General features: G+C 50.5%; 7 protein-coding genes across 7 annotated transcripts; 4 read left to right on the top strand and 3 right to left on the bottom strand.

Annotated features, from left to right (window-relative positions):
- Window positions 1-844: 844 nt before the first annotated feature.
- POX_a00113 (Isonitrile hydratase-like protein xanA) lies at window positions 845-1,552 on the top strand (the record flags this gene model as incomplete). The annotated part of the gene is made up of 1 exon (XM_050109062.1): window positions 845-1,552. The coding sequence occupies one exon, from the start codon at window positions 845-847 to the stop codon at window positions 1,550-1,552; it is 708 nt and encodes a 235-aa protein (XP_049972830.1).
- Window positions 1,553-2,867: 1,315 nt separating this feature from the next.
- POX_a00112 (Isocyanide synthase xanB) lies at window positions 2,868-5,050 on the top strand (the record flags this gene model as incomplete). The annotated part of the gene is made up of 2 exons (XM_050109061.1): window positions 2,868-3,456; window positions 3,528-5,050. 2 exons carry the CDS (start codon window positions 2,868-2,870, stop codon window positions 5,048-5,050), a joined length of 2,112 nt encoding a protein of 703 aa, XP_049972829.1.
- Window positions 5,051-5,818: 768 nt separating this feature from the next.
- POX_a00111 (uncharacterized protein) lies at window positions 5,819-7,021 on the bottom strand (the record flags this gene model as incomplete). Its single annotated transcript, XM_050109060.1, has 1 exon — window positions 5,819-7,021. The coding sequence occupies one exon, from the start codon at window positions 7,019-7,021 to the stop codon at window positions 5,819-5,821; it is 1,203 nt and encodes a 400-aa protein (XP_049972828.1).
- A 1,766-nt stretch (window positions 7,022-8,787) lies between these two features.
- Window positions 8,788-9,777, bottom strand: POX_a00110 (uncharacterized protein; the record flags this gene model as incomplete). Its single annotated transcript, XM_050109059.1, has 4 exons — window positions 8,788-8,894; window positions 8,952-9,028; window positions 9,086-9,216; window positions 9,421-9,777. 4 exons carry the CDS (start codon window positions 9,775-9,777, stop codon window positions 8,788-8,790), a joined length of 672 nt encoding a protein of 223 aa, XP_049972827.1.
- A 475-nt stretch (window positions 9,778-10,252) lies between these two features.
- Window positions 10,253-11,388, top strand: POX_a00109 (uncharacterized protein; the record flags this gene model as incomplete). Its single annotated transcript, XM_050109058.1, has 2 exons — window positions 10,253-10,364; window positions 10,454-11,388. 2 exons carry the CDS (start codon window positions 10,253-10,255, stop codon window positions 11,386-11,388), a joined length of 1,047 nt encoding a protein of 348 aa, XP_049972826.1.
- A 591-nt stretch (window positions 11,389-11,979) lies between these two features.
- POX_a00108 (uncharacterized protein) lies at window positions 11,980-14,203 on the bottom strand (the record flags this gene model as incomplete). Its single annotated transcript, XM_050109057.1, has 5 exons — window positions 11,980-13,258; window positions 13,335-13,443; window positions 13,535-13,612; window positions 13,683-13,992; window positions 14,123-14,203. 5 exons carry the CDS (start codon window positions 14,201-14,203, stop codon window positions 11,980-11,982), a joined length of 1,857 nt encoding a protein of 618 aa, XP_049972825.1.
- A 2,185-nt stretch (window positions 14,204-16,388) lies between these two features.
- On the top strand, window positions 16,389-19,112 carry POX_a00107 (Serine/threonine-protein phosphatase 2A 56 kDa regulatory subunit delta isoform; the record flags this gene model as incomplete). Its single annotated transcript, XM_050109056.1, has 7 exons — window positions 16,389-16,474; window positions 16,720-17,167; window positions 17,239-17,832; window positions 17,895-18,248; window positions 18,322-18,492; window positions 18,561-18,688; window positions 18,755-19,112. The coding sequence occupies 7 exons, from the start codon at window positions 16,389-16,391 to the stop codon at window positions 19,110-19,112; spliced, it is 2,139 nt and encodes a 712-aa protein (XP_049972824.1).
- Window positions 19,113-19,796: the final 684 nt, after the last annotated feature.

The following is a 19,796-nucleotide window of genomic DNA, read 5'->3' as shown; positions in this document are numbered from 1 at the left end:
CCAACATCTTGAATCTCCCCCACCAACCGAACGATCGAAATTGTGGGGAAATCGTTTGGACCACATCCCGAAAATGGACAGCGCCCGCATGGACACAACATGCGCTGGATGTAGAAGGATGTAGAATGAGACGGCGACTATATCTTTTGAGAGCCCATTTCCGTATTTGAAATCTCCTCATCATCATAATATTCTTGGTCTGTACTAGAAATAAGTCGCCTGGTGAGAAACCAACGCTGGATTAGGATGGATGTGCTTACCGTAGGCACCCATGATCTCGTGACTTATCAAGTCACGAGCTTCGGAGCTGGACTCAAAGAAATGTAAACGATATGTACCAGGTTTCAAAGGACCCGAGCCATGCTTGAATTACACTCGAAGCTGACGGTCTTGGTTCATTGGAACATGTGTCAACGCACCGAGTCCGATTCTGGAGCAGTGACGTGAGATGCTGACCAAATTCGACTCCTCCTACGAGTTCTGGTCCCAGCGGTTCCATCCCGGCGCCATCGGAGGGTGGATGCTATCTATACACGGTGACACGGCATCGGTCCATTTCAAAAAGGGGATCAAGATGGAATAAGAAAAGAGAAAATGCAACGTTCAAGTCATGGATGCCTTCCCCCAGCATGAAAGACACGTTTGCAGTGTCAGCATGGCAACCTTATGGCTATGTATATCTTGGCTTTTCAGCAAACGTTGACCGAGGGCCTACGTCTTTGGCATCCCACTTGACAGAGGGCTCAGTTCTTTTATTTTTTTGGGGGTTTATTTGACACCAGAGGTTCTCCTAGTACCCAAAGGCAGCCCCCAGCTTCCACGTGAAATCCTCAGATTTGAAGCGATGGCTACTGCGACTGAGAAGAATTACTACCATGTTGGAGTTCTACTCTTCCCGGGGGTTGACATCCTCGACTTTGCGGGCCCCATTGAAGTATTGTCGCATGCCTTGCACAATCACAATCCCGACAGCCCTGACAGGATGTTTACATTCGATACCATCGCACGGACGTCACTCATACGAGCCGCAAACTGCTTGACTCTCAAGGTCGATGTACTGCTGGATGAGGCGCGGAAATGTCTTTCTCAGTACGACATTCTGATCGTGCCGGGAGGGCCACCTTCTGTGATACAACTCTTGGCAGAGAGCAGCATCCCTGAAGTGCAGCTGATCCGCGCCTATGCGAGTCTCCCCGCCACACTCAATCCGCAGCGTCCTAGGATCTTGTTTTCGATTTGTACTGGGGCTCTTTTGGTGGGTGCTACCGGCCTTCTCTCAGGATTGACTGTGACCACCCACCACCGCGCGCTAGATACGCTTCAGCAACTTTGTGCTCGATTCGGGGGGAAAGACCGCAAACTTCCAGAGGTAGTGTTCAAGCGCTATGTGGATGGAGGATTTCTGGAAGAGAACTCATTACGAGTCATTACAGCCGGTGGTGTGAGCTCTGGTCTTGATGCGAGTTTCTACCTTGTCCGTCTGCTTACTGATTCGGAGATGGTTTCGTTTATTTCTCGGGTGATGGAATACGATTGGAAACAACTAAATTAGTGGTTTTTTTTCCTGTGGGGAGTGAAGGGACCAAATCAGAAAAAAGAAATTGACTCTGCAAACTGAAGTGCCATATTATTAGAATCCATACCAGGTCTCTGTGTAGCCTTGTGGTTTGCCTGAACCCTTTTTTGGTATTCGAATTGAGTACTGCGCACATTGTCTGGGTAGATCTATCCTGCGCTGTAATGATACCAAGAAATAAGCTCTCAGTATTGGTCTGCTTTGGCATATTCCAATCACTTTATGATCAACGCGCAACGAGCTGCGAATTAGACCGCCGTTCGACCATCAATGGTTTCTCGGACTCCATTGAACACCACATTCAGATAATTCAACATGAGCTCTTGGTAGCATACTCGTATCTCATTCTGCGTGCAAATCGGATACGAGATCTGCGTCACTTGAGGTTGCACTTTGCTCATACTCAGCACGGCTTGTAGAGTCAGCACGAAAATCCAGGGCACTTCTCTGGGTAGTAAAAATTGTGCTATTAACTTTACCTTACGAGACGTCGTATCGCCAGCTCGCTTGCAGCGAATAACGGGAAGTGAAATAGACGCTTTGTAAAGCTTTGCTATGAAAGAGGCAGGGGTGACTCGACTTGACCACCGTAAATCTCCCCTGCGCTGAGTATTCACGGTTGCACATCACTGCAAGTTTCGTCACCAGCATATCGTCGACCAGCGCAAGATATCGCCATTGGGGTTTTCTTACCGCGGATATGCTCGAATTCCCGTGGCTCCCAGGTCGTATACGATCTTGGCTTACCCCGTTGGGACTGAGAGTTTCCCATTTCGTGGGCTCGTTTTAGCTCGACGTCTTTCGCCACTTAGGTCAATTGCACAATTGCTCACCGATAGAGTAAGCAGCCCAGACCATCTAACTCGATAAATTCAATACTCTGCTCACAGCCAACCATCACTATTGGCCAGCCCTTTCATCGAGTTCAAAGAAAAGTGAAAACTCCCCAGCTCAGGTTGCACAGATCCAGCCAGAGTGGCGGTCTGTCATTGACCCTGCTCAGCCTCTGACTAAGAACCATAACTTCCCCTCGAGGGTCAATTGAAGTCAAACGTTTCAGCTTGTCTGTGTTGAGTGGTGCTCCAAGCTCTACCTGCTCTTCGGCGCGGTCGAAGTCGACACTGGCGCATATATAGCGACTGGTTTGTTTCCTCAGCAACACCGGCTCAAGAAACCCTGAGAAGCAAGCTTCAGCGCAAAATTTGTATCCATAACATTTTCCATTCATCAGCTGTGTTCATCATCTCACATTTGACTCAGTAGGAATTGTTTTTCGACTGGCATCATCATCATGATTGCCCCCGTCCCGGATGCGGAAATGACTGCGACTCAATTTGTAAAGAAACCAATTCGATCAGAACCCTCGAACATGGGAAAGGTCGATGCCGTCGCTGATCCTTCAAGCCTGGCCTCCATCAATGGTGCGAAATTCCTAGCTGAACCTAGCATGATCAATTTCAACGGAAGTATCACTGATGGCTGTACATCGACGAAACCAGTCTCCGATGCTTTCACAAAAAATTCATCAGCCGGGTCTTTCCAAAACAACCTTACACAGGCTCAAAAGACGGCAGTCGAAATTTTGAAAGTCATCGAGAGCTATGGGATGGATTATGAGAAAACCGAGGGCTCTTGGAAAGGGTTGCAGTCATTCATTCCCGTTGTTGCCGAGCAGGTCAAACGTCAGCAACCGATCCGAATGATACTACCCGCATTTCCGTTCAAGTCTCCAAACTCTCGTGACAAGGTCCTGGGTGTGCTGCCTGACTTTGGTGAGGAGTTGGCTCTTTGCCATCTGAACGGGTTGTGTGAGAACATTGCTCAAGCCTACGAGCCAGGGGCCAATGTATACATTAGCTCGGATGGGTTAGTGTACAATGGTATGTTAGTCCTGCAAGATCACAGGGGATTTGATCGTCAGAGCTGGACACTCTGCTCATCTCTTTTCTAGATATCCTGGGGGTGCCAGATGAAGTCGTTTGGGATTATGGGGAGACTTTGCGAAGCATGGCGGTTGAGAAGGGTCTGACCAACGTCAAGTTCATCCGACTGTTCGAGCTTCTCGAGCATCCGTGGTTTCCCAGTGACAATGCCGAATCTGCAAAGGCATCTTACCTAGCACATGCCAGTTGCCTGCGACGCGAGTTGATGTTTGCTTTTGGGGATCCAACGTTCAACGCGGACGAAGCCATCAAGACTGACAACGATACTTGCCTGACATATCGCGGCTACATCAAGTTTCTCACCAAGGATCTAGCTCATCAAGAAGAATCCAAAGGTCTTTCCAAGCGAGCTAGACAGTCCCAAATTTCGCAGATTGCCCGCCAGATGATCATTCGTGGGAAGATGTTTGCTGCCGCAATCAAGGCCAACCGGGGTGACTATGTGCGCCTGTCCATTCATGAGTCAGCAGGGGAGAGGAAGTTATCGGTCTCCCTGATTCCACAGATCCGAGGGACACTTGGCTTCACTCCGTGGCATGCATCTGTCGCTGTTGGACTAGACGGCTCATATCGTACGGCACATGCAGAAGACGTCCGTCAAACACACGATCTAGTGTGCAAAAATGGCCAACCGTACTTGTTCCGGGAAAGATCCGGCATCTTCGATTGGCATGAGAATGGTCTTTCGGTCGAATTCGAGCACCTCTATCCCTGCGGTATCATCATTCGTCCGGCCGACGCTGATAATTTGCACGGACGGCCCTCGATCTCCGAGATTCCAATGCACAAAGTGAGACGGATGTCAAACACCATGTCTCCTGTGATCTTACGTGGCTTCGCAGACACACTGAATGAGGACCTCTATGTGAAAGCGGCATCCGATCTGGGCACAATTCTTCCTTGGAGTTTTGGCATCATCCAAAAAGTTCGCGACGCTGGTCGTGCAGATAAGATGGGGAACAACGTCACTTCCAACGAGGCCATGCCGATGCATTTTGACGGGATGTTCAAATTTGAGGAGGTGACCGATCCCGAGACGGGTGAGGTAAAGAAAGTCCAGCGTCCGCCAGGTTATCAGTTCTTTACCTGCCCGGCAACAGCCCCCAAAGGCAGTGGATATACGCTGTTCGCCAGTTCTCGGCTATTCTGGAGATATCTCCCACGACCATGGAATGCGGCCCGTTTAGAGAAAGTCACATGGGCGATGGAAAATGACGGCTTCTGGGACGCAAAAATGAAGAATCTGCCATTATGCGTGAAACATCCCATCACAGGCCTTCCGTGTCTCAGATGGCACCAACCTTGGGATTCAACAAAAACCAAATTCTCGACGTGCGATGTCAAGATTGAGAATGAAGATGCGAGTCTGGTACAGGTGATCGATCGGGTCATGTATGACTTTCGAGTATGTCTTCGGTTTGAATGGGAGAAGGGTGATCTCTTGATCAGTGACAACACAGCAATGCTTCATACTCGGACCGGGTACGTCACTGACTGCGACCGGGAATTGTGGCGTATTCATTTCGATTAGAACGAGAACTCCCTCCACGTGTGAACACATAAAATTGTATCTTCTCCACCGGTGACTGATTTCGAATTTTCTCAAAGCCTCGCTTTCTTCGCCAGTAAAATATCAGTCCATGCAGTTTTGAAGAGGCTTTGTTGGTCAGGTAAAAGTGGGCAAATTTCAGATATTTGCCAAGGAGTCTGAGTTCAGGAAATCTGACATGAACAACGCTTGAATGCGCGGCTTTGCCGCCAATTTGTAACCTGAAGTATGATCGACCCTGCCTTCGAGCGGCAGCACAAACATTCAGAAAAGTCAGGTCGAGACGCAGGTGACGACTTGGTAGACAAATGAACAAGGCGATCTCCCAGTGATGTCGAGGCTGCGATTTTCCACAACCGACAGAAAAGACTTTCAAGGGCCCCTTGCCCTCAGCATACCCATTTGCACCACCACGATCAAGTTTGTTTATTCCCACTTGACGATCTTGCTCTGCGAATAACATCAAAGTTGGTCTCACTTCGGTCCACCTGCAAATTTGACGGGGCTGGCGACTGTTTTGAAACTTTGACGGCTCAAAGTCACTCCGGGGGCTGAGCAATGATTTTCCCATTCGCTCTCTGATTTCAACTCATCAAAAGTTGAAGGTAAAGTTAATCTCGGATGGACTGTAGTTTCCTTGAAATGAGATTTTGGAGGTGAGTCGCAGAGCCCTCTCGTTCGTACAGCATTCCAGTAAGGCCTCAGGTTACCATTTACTGCCTTGTCAGGTTCGCTGCCATCTGAGGACGTTTAATCCTCAACGAGCTGAACGAATCCGATGCCCAACGTCGCCGCGTTCGTATTTGACAAGGAGCCGTCTGTTTCCTGGCCAGTTTTCTGGGGTTCGGACACAGATCTGCCCGGGCATCGTGCATTCGCCACGGAGAGGAGAACAGAGGGCCCACTCGGTATCGCGATTAAAGGGGTGGTGAAAGCTTCTCGGTACAGCCGCATACCTTCTTCAAGTGAGGTCAGACCGACCTGAGAAGCTAGGTCACGGGCTGCAGTACGAGAATGATTGTTGGCGCGAGTGTTGCCTGGGACGTTTCTATGACCTGGAACCAGATGCAGTTCTACAAGAGCGCCAAGCTCTTCAAGCTCGATGCTCCTGTCAACGGCATTCTGAACCAGTGCATGTAACTCGGCGGCATGCTGCCGGCGTTTTTTTCTTCTTTGTATCGCCCTCAGTGCGCCTTCCGAGTCGGTGAAGACGTACACTTCGTGCCGAAATTTGCCTGAGCCATCGTTCTCTTGGGCGAATTGCCACTCGCGAACCCTGTCAACGGCAATCTCCAGGGCGTTGACAACGGCAAAAATCTCTACGACTGTCGTGTTCACTACAGGGTAAGGATAAGGACATCGCCTTGACATCCATTCCCCCGTTGAAGACTCTTGCCAAACAATTGCTCCAGCGGCACATGAAAAAAATACAATGGAAGCGTCAGTCCACAGGATGTCAAGGCAAACCTCAGTGGTTCTGGATTCTGATCTCCACCCCTGAGATCCCATTGCGAATACCCAGGCTTCTGCACGTGGCTTGATGAAAACGTTGCCTCGAAAGCCATCCGGCGTTGGTGCACAAGGCACCTCCCAGCAAGACGCCTCTGTCTCTTTCTCTGTACCAGTGAGGCGTGCTGGGCTTTCTGTGAATTGCCAGGAAATACTGCCTGGGCTCACAGGCTGCTCCAGAAACTCGAGCTGATATCCGGACTCGGACAAAGGAGACAATGGGACCTTTGGACCAGGGTCGGATGCCTCATCATCTGATGGAGAAGCATCATGTTGTGGAGGATGGCCACCTTTCATCAAGGACTGAGAATATTCGTCATGGTGCTCAGGCGTATTCTCGGACAGTGTTCTGAGATCATCCCGTAGGAGCCTCTTTGCAGGGCGCTGTGGAGGGGAGGGAGAGTTGGAGAATCGAGAGGATCGAGAGGATTTTCGGCCATGCATTTTGGCGATGTGGGTTTTATGTTGAAGGTAATGATTGGTGGTGTTCTGTCGTGGCAGAAAATTGGAAGACGTTGGAAGGACACGAAGACGACAAGTTGGAAAAGCCCGAAGGAAGAGTATCGAAGTCATTGTTGTTATTTCTGATGCTCGAAATACGTGATGGTGATGGCGACGGAGAAGTCACGAGCTACGTCCATGATGTTCTACTCTGCTGGTCTTCTCTCACTGATTAGGCTATTCGACGGCCTGTAAACATCGGCACCATCGTCACCTTCACATAGGAATCTGCGGGCAGGCAAACATTCATGAGCTGTCCACATCCCTGAGACCATTCAAGAGGCTTCTGAGCAACGCTCGATAGCTATCCTCAAGAAATTCACATATCTTATTCACACTCCAGGCTATGTAATAAAGCTTGGACTCATCGGGCCGAACTATGAATGAATTGCTCTTTGATATCATTAAATCCTGATCTAGAAATTGACCCACGTCGATCTTACCTGTCACTCGGTACCTGGGCAGACACGCTCTTTCTAGCAGCTTGAATCACTTCTAACTTTCATCTAGACCCCTGTCCACCCGACAATGACCTGATAAAGCTTGTTATGACAAATAGAAAACTCATTTTGTGAGCAGAAATGTAGCATTCAGTTTCATGGAGACTCCTGTGAGTGACGGCTAAGATGAAATTCCGGCTTGACATATGCCACAGTCTCGCCATGGAAGAGATCCAAGCAGAACAATTCTTTCTCCAGCATATTCCAGTTCATCTTTTCACGAGATTACCTTAGCTTGGCACCTCTGAACGTTACCTTTGATCATGTAAGCTCCTTGGGTGTGCGAAATTCAACATACCGAGGATCTCCTGGCTATGACGGGGCAGCTTCGCTGCGGGAAGAGTAGTTACTATTAAATGTCTACCTGTAGAGGGGTGTGATGTCAAATCGCGAATGGAAATACTTCGATCTGGCAGGTAGTGCAAGATCTAATATGATCTGAAAATGAAGCCCCCAAACTGAATATGCCTCAAATATGAAACCCGAAGATGAGGGTCTCCTCGACAACCTGACTGGTAGTGTGCTGTTTTGTCCCTATGCTACACCGAGCTACTCCCCGAAAACATAAATAAGTGGCGGCTCTCATCATCCGCTACGGTAGGTATCCACCTGATAACCTTAGGTTAGACCTCTTCACCACCAACATCAGTGAGCCATCTATTGAGGCAAGCCAGTGCCTACCTAATTACTGGATATTTAGATGGATGTAGTTACCCGCCCGTGGAACACTATGACGGGCTCCATCAATGATGGATGGGATCCCGCACGGAAGATGGCCACATTGAAGGTGTTCTAGCCTTGCGGCAATTGGATGGATGCATTCCATTTCCTGGCAAAGAGCCTCAGACTCGTGATAGACATGTGGTCAAGAGAGATTCTGTTCGTCATGGAGACCCACACCTGCTTCATTTTAATTATCATAAAGCGCTGCTATCTTTGAGTCTGGCCAAGGAGGGCAGACAGGTGGTAGAACAAGACATTGTTTCACTCCCGGGGCAACAGGTCCAGGCTTGCCAAAATGTCACAATGAAAGCTACTTAGGATTTATTGCTAGTACTTGCGGTGAGAATGACGCGCAACGAGACTGAGCCATTATTATTGCCAGCACTAGAGCATTGCGCCTGCGGCCTCTTGATTGCCGTCATACGGCGGACATATCCGATCTCACTAGGCTTGTCAACCAGGTTGCATGAATATCATCACGTCGTCCTAGTCGGGCCAGTCAGCACAGGTCTCGAACGGGTCTCCAACGGGTCGCGAATCTGGTGCAAAAGGAGGGGGGGGCGAAGACTCAAGACGTGTCGCGCGTCTGAGTGCTACAGTACCCACCTCAGCACTCTACAATTTTATCACTGGCGAGAAGCGAGTCAAACGGTCGTCATCAACGCCATCATGACCGCAGGTGGTGTCTTGGTGACCATCGGAATCTGGAATGATGAAGTTGATAAGGCTGGGGAGATGATGAGCACTCGATGAGATTTAGGTCATTCATTCATGATCTTCTCACCAGTCCTGAAGAGTGGTGATGGCCATTTTTGTTCCTGATCCGGCAATTTCAGGAAAGAGGATCTGGCCGCAGTCCCGGACGCGCGCGACCTGAGACGCGTCGCCGGAATTCCACGCGCATTGGACCGTGTGCTGTCAGCAGTAGCTATGGATCCCTTTTGATTGGAAGTGGTTTTCCTCTCTGGATACCATCCATGTAGAATGATTGGTACTGCAGAGCTGTAACTTCTGTCCTGCTCACTGGCTCAACACTATCGTCACTATGCTGCTCAGAAGAACCTAGATCTTTGGCATATTCTTGATGAATTCGGGCATTTCATGATCCACCGCGATCACCATTCCTTGGGGGACATCAATGGTGTCGGCCAGCCAGCCCAGAGTCTCGAAACGCCGTCGTGCGGTGCGACTGCATTCTCCGGATGATTTGCCATCCCACGAGCAACGCCCGTCCATGGAGCTTTCTCCACCATGGTGATTGGTGAATGCCATTGTATCCAGCGATCCAGCTGCAGGAAGTAGCCCAAAGAAGCTCCCAGTCCCCTCCACCGCTCCAATCCGAGGGCGTTCTACCCCCCAACGCGAGCAGGACGCGCCCGCGATGCTCACGAGGCAGCATAAGGATAACTCTGCCTCCTCCCAGCACCACCTCCTTGCTGGCTCCATCTCACCGGAGGCTTGCGAGTGAACTGGCATGGTACAACCTAGGATTCCACGCCCGAATTAGATTCTCATACCCTATATATCCTTTGATCACCTCCCACAGAGCCATTGCCAATCCCTCTCCATCCTGTTCCACTCACTTTCCCTGCACACCTTGCCCCACGTAATCTCGATCTCTTCTCCACCCGACTCAGAAAGACGCCTCCTCCTCTTAACCTAAGTAAAAGACTATTGGACTTTTTGACTCACATTGCCCTAGCTATCCCTTGCCCAAGTTGCCAATCATCTCTCCACTGGATCGTGCTCGGTGCTCGCGAGGGATTACTTTAAGACCCTTGTTTGGCCTTGAAGTGGGAGCTGAAAGCTCAACTCTTTTTTCTTCATCCGCTGTCAGCTTGACTCGTGCCGGCTTGCCCATCGGTCCCCGCTTCTGCCAGTTAGCGCCGTGACGTGCCAAAACAAAACAATCCAGACCAGCACAGACACCCTTCACTTACCACAGCTCGCCATGGCTGCCCTCACCATGACTCCCCCAACTCGCCAGCCCTTTGCCAGCCTGGACACTCCCAGAATGCGTCCGATCATGAGGGCAAGAATGAACCGCCAGAACCAACACCTCGGTAAGATGTCAATCGACTTCCATCCTAACTGCAAACCCTCGTTCGGGTCTCCGCATGACAGGCTGCTAACTATCATATCCGCGTGCCAGGCGCCTCCAAATCGGCTCAGTCAGCCAAAACCTCTTCGTGCTTTATCATCGAGGATGCAGAGAACATTGCCCCTCAATCCCACAGTCAAGCTGGGAAACGAAAACGCACCTTGGAAGACGAGGACGGCACTTCTACAGGCTCTCCGAAGCCATTAAAGTCGTCCCGCTTGGCGCTTTCGATTTGCGATATGAACTTCTCTCCACGCCTCTCAACTCCGATCAAGCTCCCTCTGTCGACCCCCAAATCGGCCCCGATTGTCAAACCCGCCGGTCGCTCCCCTCCACCCAAGTCTTCCCTGTCCGCCAGGCGATCAACCATCGGCAAGTCGCGTCCGGAATCCACCAGACGCGCTGGTGTCGCTCGTCCCTTCTCCCTGGCCAAGGCTCTTTCTCATGGCAAGATCAAGTCGCCTGCGCCTCCCCAGCCCAAGGGTCCCTCTTCCTGGTTCTTCGACATCCACGTGGATTCGGAGCAAGAGGAGATGACCAACCTGATGCAGCACTCGACCGGCGTTCTGGATATCAGTGACGACGAGAGCAAGGTCACTCCTGTCGATGACCGTGGCAAAGAGAACGTGCCCCCTGCTGAGTTGGGCATTGAGCTGGCGCCCGCTGGGGGCGTGGTCAGCCCTGCAGCGGAGACGCGCAACGTCGCGAAAATGGAGCAGGACCGCGCGCCCCTGGGTGAGCTCAATGCAGCGGATTATTATCCAGAGGGTTGCAACGCCTTCTCCGTTGCAATTGTCCATGATGATGACGGCGAGTCGTTGGTCACTGCTCCCACCAAGAGTTCCCCACTCTCCCAATCTGTCATCATTTCCTCCGCCGCCACTGATCCCATCACCTCTGACTTGGTGACAGATCTGGCCAAGGGGAAAGATGGTGATGAGGAGGACGGACCTTCGACCGATGCGGCCGATGCTGGTCGGGAGTAATGCGTGTCTTCTCGTTCTACATCCAAAATCTGGAAATTTGCATTTGCATTAGGATCCTGGTGTTTCGTTTGAGCATTGATCGGTGACTTTTGAGTGTTTATGGATATGATGCGTGGAGTTTATGATGATGACGGTTTTGATTTGATGACATCACTCCCCTATGGTTGAAGTATTGCGATGGTGGTTGCGAGCGTTCCTCCTTTTCCTCTTCTCTTTGTCCGTCTGCTAAAAATACCCCGTCTGACTGATTCTGTCCTTGTCGATGAAAGCGGCTGTCTTTTGTGTCAATTATGTGTCTCTTTGTTCTTTTCCGCAGCTGTTTTCTCTCTTTAGTCTAGCTTACTTATATAGTAAAGGGCTGGGCCCAATGAAATCAGAATATATACTCCCATCCAACGAAGAATAAAAATAGAAACCAGCAAAGTCCGGTGTCATCCTTGAATGGTATCTACTTGATAACAGAGATAGCTGATTTTCTGCTGATGTTCTGCTGAGAGATCCAATTGATCAGGCTGCCTCATTCAGCTCGTGCTCCGCGTGAATTAAACCATCCACTCAGCTGTACTTGTTTTTCATACATCCGTCTGGTCCCTAGTCATCTGCATCTGACAGATCGTCTTCACTCTCATCATTTTCATCCTCTTCTGCCAACGCTGCCTCTCGTGCCTGAACCGCGGCAGCAGCTTGTTGTTCCCACAACGCCACCCGCTCCATCTCCTCCTCCTCGCCTTCACTTCCATCCTCGGCCATGACAGCGTCAGTGACGTTTCCCATGCCTCCCTCGATCACAAGCTGCTCAGTCTCCTCGGGTCCCTCTCCATACTCTTCTGTCCCATCCTCGTCTTCCGGCAGCTCCATAGAAGAGGTCATTGCGGTCTTCCCCTTTCTCGTTTTCCCCCTCGGCCGCTGCAGAGGTCCCAATTTTTCTCCGTCCAGATCACCATGGCCCCGATCATGAATCTTCCGCCACAGCGGGGCTCCCTTGATCGATGCGCGCACGTCCGTAGCCATGGCCACCTCCCGACTGGTCGTCCCTTCGAGCGGGACAGTGAACAGGGACAGGTCCTCTTCCGTGTAGGCATGATCCGGGAAGGTCACTATACGCGCAAATTCGGCATCGCGAGGCTGCCGGTCCTCGATCAGGGTCTGGATCTTACATCGCATGATGGTCTTGACTTTAGCCAGAGTGCCGTTGCCGAACCATCCATCGGTGATGATCTCACAGCTCGGTCGAAGGAAGTTATTCGGTGGGTTGGGTGGGTATAAGATGTTTTTCAGAATCGGATCGGCAATATCACATGCCATCCAGATGCGGCCGTCACGCGGAAGAGGCAAATTCCCTGTAAAGATATGTGTGTCCGCCATTCCGGCCGTCGGTTGATTATCTTCGCTGACGATGCGTGCGGGATTGATGCGACGGCCCACTCCGCCATCACGCGCAAGTTCTGGCTCACGTGGAAGAATGCGAAACATGAACGTCTGGTAATCACGGTATGCGGGTGAAGTACGAGGATCATGGCCTAATTTGATGATGGCGTCGCGCCAAGGTCCAGAGCGGAAGATGTAGCCAACATACGGCACAGCGTGACGGAGATAATTGCGCTGTTCGTCTGTGGTGAGATTGTTGCGGATCGCGCGACGGGTCCACGCCGGACGTTGTTCGAAGAGATTCTCGAGCAGTTGGATCATCTGGCGCAGACCACTTTCGAGTCCTTCGATCGGAGGGAGACCCTCTTGTGGCTGGGTTGGAACCTCCGGAATATCGTAGGCAACCAGATGGGTACGTACACGAGCGGCCTGTTGAATGTTGACCGTCGTGACCTCGCCGGATTGACCAATGGCTTTCTTGACCATTGGGTTTTGGCGGTAGCTGGATTCATTTCCATTAGCCCCAGTCGGTCTGTTTGTTCGGCTAAGGTATCACGGGACTTGACACCCTCACGTACATGTACTGGAAAGGCACTTCTACTTGACTTAAGGAAGGCGGCGGGATCAGATCCGCGTCGATTGTCGCTCCTTTACTCATATCGAGGTCGAATTGCTTCATCTTCTCCACTGCAATGAGGTTAGTTGAGCACATCTCACTTTTGGTTTAAAGAAAAAGAAAAAAGAGACAAGAATGTACCCCATGGAAGGTTTCACTCACAGTCATAGGGGAGGATTTGTTCCCGGAACCTGTTCGCAAAGGCGCTTCTGGTGGTGGAATACACAAAGTCCGGCATGCCTGCAAAAAGAGAGACATAGTAGCTTAGCTTTCCATCACACCAAATGAATTGCCATGAATGAATACAAACCTCGAAAGACATGCGTCCTGTCGATTCTGCCAACTGCTTCAACCTCATATGTCAACGGATTGTCCTCCAAGCGGCGCATGATATCTTTGGCACTGCGACGCCCCGTGGAAGCCGCTGATGAGTCTGGCGACGAGTCCACAAAAGGATCATTGGTTCCCTTTCTGCGCTTACGGCCCGTCCGTCTAGGTACCGTGACTTTCAGAAGAACATTGTTCGAGGGACAGCTTGTTGATGGGATAGATCGTGACATAGCATCTTCTGGCCGCAGTGACAAGTTCACTGAGACATCGGACTTGGCGGATCTCAGAATCTGGATTGAGTCAGATTTCTGTTATGCTCATTTCCCAAGGAATTTGTTTCTTTGGTGATCATTGACTTGCTTTCTCAATGCCCGCATTGCCCTGCAGGGTAGCGATGGCCTTGTCTAGATTTTGAATTACGGCTGGATGTTCCACGCTAACGAGGTGCAAAGGCGGGACTTTGTAAAAGGAAGCAGTTCGTGACTCGCGAGGTGCCTCCATCTCTGATCCAGTTGAACAAATTCCCCTTCTTTAATGGGTAGGCGAAAGCTGGTCACCGTAGTGGTACCGGCCTTGAGTCCCTCAGCAAAAAAAAGTTCACCCGGGGAGATTTCAAAGAGCTCAAGTGAAAGATTTGATGGCCAGGTGTGTGCACCGACACAATGAGATACGGATGTGCTGCTCTCCCCGTGTTCACGACTCAAGCTAGCAGGATCAAAGACTGAATCCCAAGAAGTCGCTCTCACGTTCAATAATGGTTTTTTGTCGTCCTACCACGGACAGCCTTCATTTGAGTATGATCGGACGCACCCTTGATTGGGCAATAGGGCATTTATGGAAGCGGGCGGTGGAGCACGCCTCGTTCGGGCGACCTCCGACCCTGCGGCTATTAGGCACAGGTTCTAACGTGACTGGCAATCATTGATCATGTGCTTTCTGTCCCTGTCACTGTGAAAGCAGGACACAACATGAAGAACTATAGTCCTGCTAGTGTTCTCGGTAGCAAATAGGTGGCTAAAGATGACATACAGTCTGAATTATTTACTCAAGGCTTGGCTTCAGATCACCCACTGCAAAACGCTTCTCGGATTGTAAACTTTTGTTACCCACTAACCAACTAACACACGCAGTATTTTGCCCGAATGTGCTACTAATAGGTACCTCCTTACTACCTACCTGGGCACCTCCATAGGTAAGTAGCTTAAACTCATGCAGCCAGGTTCTACATAGTGAGCAGAATATGGAACTACTGCGGGCGGGGTGCTCAGCCCATGCTATCACGTATATTAATATACGCGTTCTGTGACCTACGTTACCGTCTCAACTAGGTAGACCTGATAGTGATTACTGAATACAAATCTGGGTTATGTAATTCTGTCACCAAGATTCATACACCTCAGCCTCCTTGATATGTCGTGCGCGATCTTTGAAGCGGGGCAGTAGCCCAGAGATAGGTGAAAGTAATAAGTTTAAAAGGATTTACGTATCAGAGGTAAAATTAGGCACATCGGGTTACACTCCTCGCTGGAGGGAGGGGATGGAGTGGGCTGTAGTGCCTACACCGGGCGTTTTAAGGAATCATGGAGGTAGGTTTGTATGTTTTCGCAGCATTTTTCGCCAGGCTTCCTTGCCTATCACTAGGTTGGGGAGTTAGGTTATATTTTCTCGTTCATCTGATATACTCACTAGAAGGCTCCTTTCAGCCATATCTATTGATGGCTTGAGAATATGTATGTACATAGGCCTTCCACGATGACTTCGTAGGTACTGTACCCGCCCAGTGCTGCATGTCGCCGACTCAGTTTATATACCGACTCCTTGGACACCTTCAATATGACTCACAAAGTCGCCAAAATTGAACACAAATATGGACAAGAAACCCACCAAATATCAGATCTAGAGAGCCAACTGCACTTTTATTTGAATCAGCGACTCATAACAAGACCCTGAATCGGTCAATAATTTCAGACACCTCCACTCCAGTCTACTATAAGCGGGCGACGTGGTGGGACGAGGCCTCGAAGTCACGTGATAAAATCACGTAAGCCATGAAAGTGACGGTGGAAGCGGGAAAACGCATACAAACTGTTCATTTCGCTACCATAATAGCACGAGGTAGCTCTGCAGATAAATATAGCAGCAAATGTTATTCCTTTTACAAAATCAAGATCAGTGTATGGTAGTAATATTACTAGGGCATTAATTGTTGTTGGGCGAATTTTATAGTCGGGAATTGAAGGCCCCTCCCCCCCATCACCATCACGGCCAGGAGAACCCGCCTTTCCCTAAACTTCAACCATACTCCTCCTCCTTACCACTCCCTTTTTCGCTTGCGCGCCAGCGTCTCTAAGACTTACTCTCTGCATTACTTGAACTGTGACAGCTCCCCTTCATTTCGTCGACACAGACCTTGTTGTGGAGTGCCACCGGTGGTTTCGGCGCGTTCGATCCCCCCGCCCCAACCTGTCACCAAGCGACACGGAGATCCTCCACAGCGGATCAACAGCCTATACCACCCACCTCGTCCACCTCGCTCAATCGCACTTGCAGCTTGACTGTCAATTGCGTTCGAATAAGGTGACCCAGGTACGTGATTCCCGCTCGAAAGCATCCTCTTAATCCTCTTGCTCGGTCTATGCAGCATGAGAGCAACTTGCCCCGTGCGCATGGTTGTCCCTCGCCCGCGATGAAGCGACGTCCATCTAAGCTCGCAAACCTCTACCTCTACCTCCTCAACCAGAGATTTTGGCCGGAACTGGCAGCTTTCAAGTGGTGTGAATTCTTCTTGCTAAATTTTTGTTTCTTTTTGCAGAGATCGATCTAAACAATCTGTCGCGCCCAGTAACCGACTTGCCTGAACATTCCTGGCTCGAGTGCAGCGTCCACCTGTACTAGCACCAGAACTTCAACTGAAGTACATGAGGCAACTCATACCAGAGTGAAAATGAAGGGTTTCAGACAGAGAGTTGTAAGTTATCACCTGACTCCTTGGGATACGTACTGCATGGCGTCGTCAGTCCCACCGGATACACTGCTTCCCCGCTATGGGAACGACGCAGCAGCCTGGCCCAAGATCCCAGAGTACACAGTCTGACCTGGTTTCGATGTCTACAGCATGAGCAGTTGTCCCGGGCGAAGGACGCCAATAAATCCTCGAAGAAGAAAGATGCCGCCAACTCCTCGTCTACAAGCACGGCTTCCCTCGGCGTCCCACAAACACCGCAAGCGGCATCTCCTGGTCAAGGTACACCTGCATCATCCCAGACCTCCCTGCACGATGGGCGAGGTAAATCACCAGACAGTGGATCGCCTGCAACTACCCCCTCCGCCGGCCCTTCGACGGCTCAGCATTATATACCTCAAGGGGCCAATGTCGCTGGTCACAATCTGAGCAATGGACCAGGCACTCCCACGAGGCAGGGCCAGCCCGTAGCGCCAAGTGTGATCATCAGCCCCAGCGGACCGGTAAGTACTGCTCGCCTCGACTAGGTGTGTCAGTCCCGATATTGATGCTGATCTACTTTATTCTCACGCAGGCCCCCCCTGGCGCCGCAGAGACCATGCCAGGTGATTTGGCGCCCCCTCGAAAGTCACACGTTTTCGATCGCCTGCAGACAACGCCCAAAGATATGTCAGAGGGAATCCGAACCCCCAAGCGCCAACATTCTTCGCGGTTCGACATATCTGATCAACGTCAGCGGGAGCTTGAGAAGCTACCTGGTTTCCATGAAGTCGCTCCCAACCGGCGCCAAGACCTCTTCATGCAGAAGATTGACCAGTGCAACATCATCTTCGATTTCAATGATCCCACTGCCGACATGAAGTCTAAAGAGATCAAAAGACTGGCTCTCCATGAGCTCTTAGACTACGTCGCGAATAATCGGTCTGTCATTACCGAGCCAATGTACCCTCGTGTCGTGGAGATGTTTGCCAAGAACCTCTTCCGGCCTATTCCTCCTCCTATGACACCCCAGGGAGAGGCGTTCGATCCAGAGGAGGATGAGCCTGTCCTTGAAGTGGCCTGGCCGCATATCCAGGTCGTATACGAGTTCTTCCTCCGTTTCATTGAGAGTCAAGACTTCAACACAAACATTGCCAAGGCATACATTGACCACCAGTTCGTGCTTCAGGTATGGCGTAATGGACCTGATATTTTGCCTTTGATATGTTTCGGCTGCTCACACGTCCCTAGTTATTGGATTTGTTTGATTCGGAAGATCCCCGTGAACGCGACTTCCTGAAAACCACCTTGCATAGAATCTACGGGAAGTTCTTGAATTTGCGATCATACATTCGACGATCGATCAACAATGTCTTCTTCCAATTCATGTACGAAACGGAGAGACACAATGGGATTGCCGAACTGCTGGAAATTCTTGGCTCCATTATCAACGGATTTGCGCTGCCGCTCAAGGAGGAGCACAAACTATTCTTGACTCGAGTTTTGCTGCCCATGCACAAGGTCAAGAGTCTCAGCATGTACCATCCACAACTGGCTTACTGCATTGTTCAGTTCCTGGAAAAGGACTCAAGTCTGACAGAAGACGTAAGTACCTCCCCGCTGAGTTTGGCCTGGTTGACAGTAAGGTCCCGAAGATGCTGAACTGACACACTCACAGGTCGTTTTGGGGCTGCTTCGTTATTGGCCGAAGACGAACAGCACCAAAGAGGTAATGTACCTCAACGAAGTCGAGGATATCTTCGAGGTTATGGACCCCGGAGAGTTCGCCAAGGTTCAGGAACCCCTTTTCCACCAACTGGCCAAGTCGGTTGCCAGCCCACACTTCCAGGTACAGACCTCACCTGCTATTTCGATCGGCGTGTCATGTCTACTGTGCTAAATACTTCTGTAATACAGGTGGCTGAGCGAGCCCTCTACTTTTGGAACAATGAGTACTTCTGCAATCTCGTCAGTGATAATGTGGAGACCATTCTTCCCATCATGTTTGCGCCCCTTTACGAAAACTCCAAGGGACACTGGAATCGGTGAGTGCGCCAAGAGTATCGCTGCAGTCTTCTCGTATCTTTTCTCATCAAGTCTTCGAACTGCAGAACTATTCACAGCATGGTGTATAATGCCATGAAGATGTTCATGGAGATCAACCCCCAACTTTTCGATGAGTGTTCTCATGAATACACCGAGCATCAGAACAGTGCGGATCAGCGGGAAAAATCTCGCCAAGATCGCTGGGAGATGATCGAACAACAGGCGACCCTGAGGAAAAATGGCGCTCCGCCACCGCCGGCCCCCGCGCTGAGTGTGCCCGAGCCCATCGATGAAGTTGAAGCAATGGCCAACGAAAGTCAAAAGCGCTTGAACACTCTGAAGATTCAAGACGAGTCCGAGGCACCCAAGGAGCGACCTGCTCGCGAAGGAACCCCCACGTCGGTGAGTTCACAGCAACTCTAGCCCGTGCGCTGCCTATTCTGCTTTGCTACTCGCCCTTGGGATTGGAACGGTCCACATCCCGCGGTGATTTTAGCCTTGTGCTTGTCTTTTACTAAGAGACTATCTCCTCCCGTTTACAGCCAGCGTGATTCTAATGTTGGAACGTCCATTTTGCTTCAGACACGACGCCGTGGCTCCGTTCGTGGTACCAACAGTACTCGGAGGCGACGAAGTGGTAGCGGCAGCGAGATCCGCCCAAGACGACGTTCAGTCGGAAGTGGTACCAGTGCCACCAATGTACAGATCTTGCATCGCAGCAACTCAACCAAATAACCTCTCGGCAAAGCGATAGGATTTTTGCCCGTGGACAAGTGTCTTTATATGATTTTATTCTTTTTGCAAAACCTTCCCATGACATAGCGAACACGGGCTGCGACAAATCTTTTTTCTTCTCTTGAAATTTCGCCTCTATCGCCGAACCGATGCCCTTTTATTTTCTCTCTGTGCTTGATTTTCTCCTCTCGTCTACTCCAGATATCTTCTTCATCCGTGTACATGGTTTCTTTGATTTTCCCCTTTGCGCGATGGCCCCGCATCTTGTAGGGATCCTCGTCACTGAGTGGATCACTTAGCTGGATTGTCTAGAACCGTGTCCGGGCTTTGGAAAATGGGTGCAAATGGCGTTTCTATCTATCTATCGTCACA

The sequence above is a fragment of the Penicillium oxalicum genome, chromosome I, assembly GCF_001723175.1.
Source record: "Penicillium oxalicum strain HP7-1 chromosome I, whole genome shotgun sequence".
NCBI lineage: Eukaryota > Fungi > Ascomycota > Eurotiomycetes > Eurotiales > Aspergillaceae > Penicillium > Penicillium oxalicum.
Note: the sequence above shows the minus strand (reverse complement) of the source record. Positions and strands in the feature narration are given on the sequence as shown.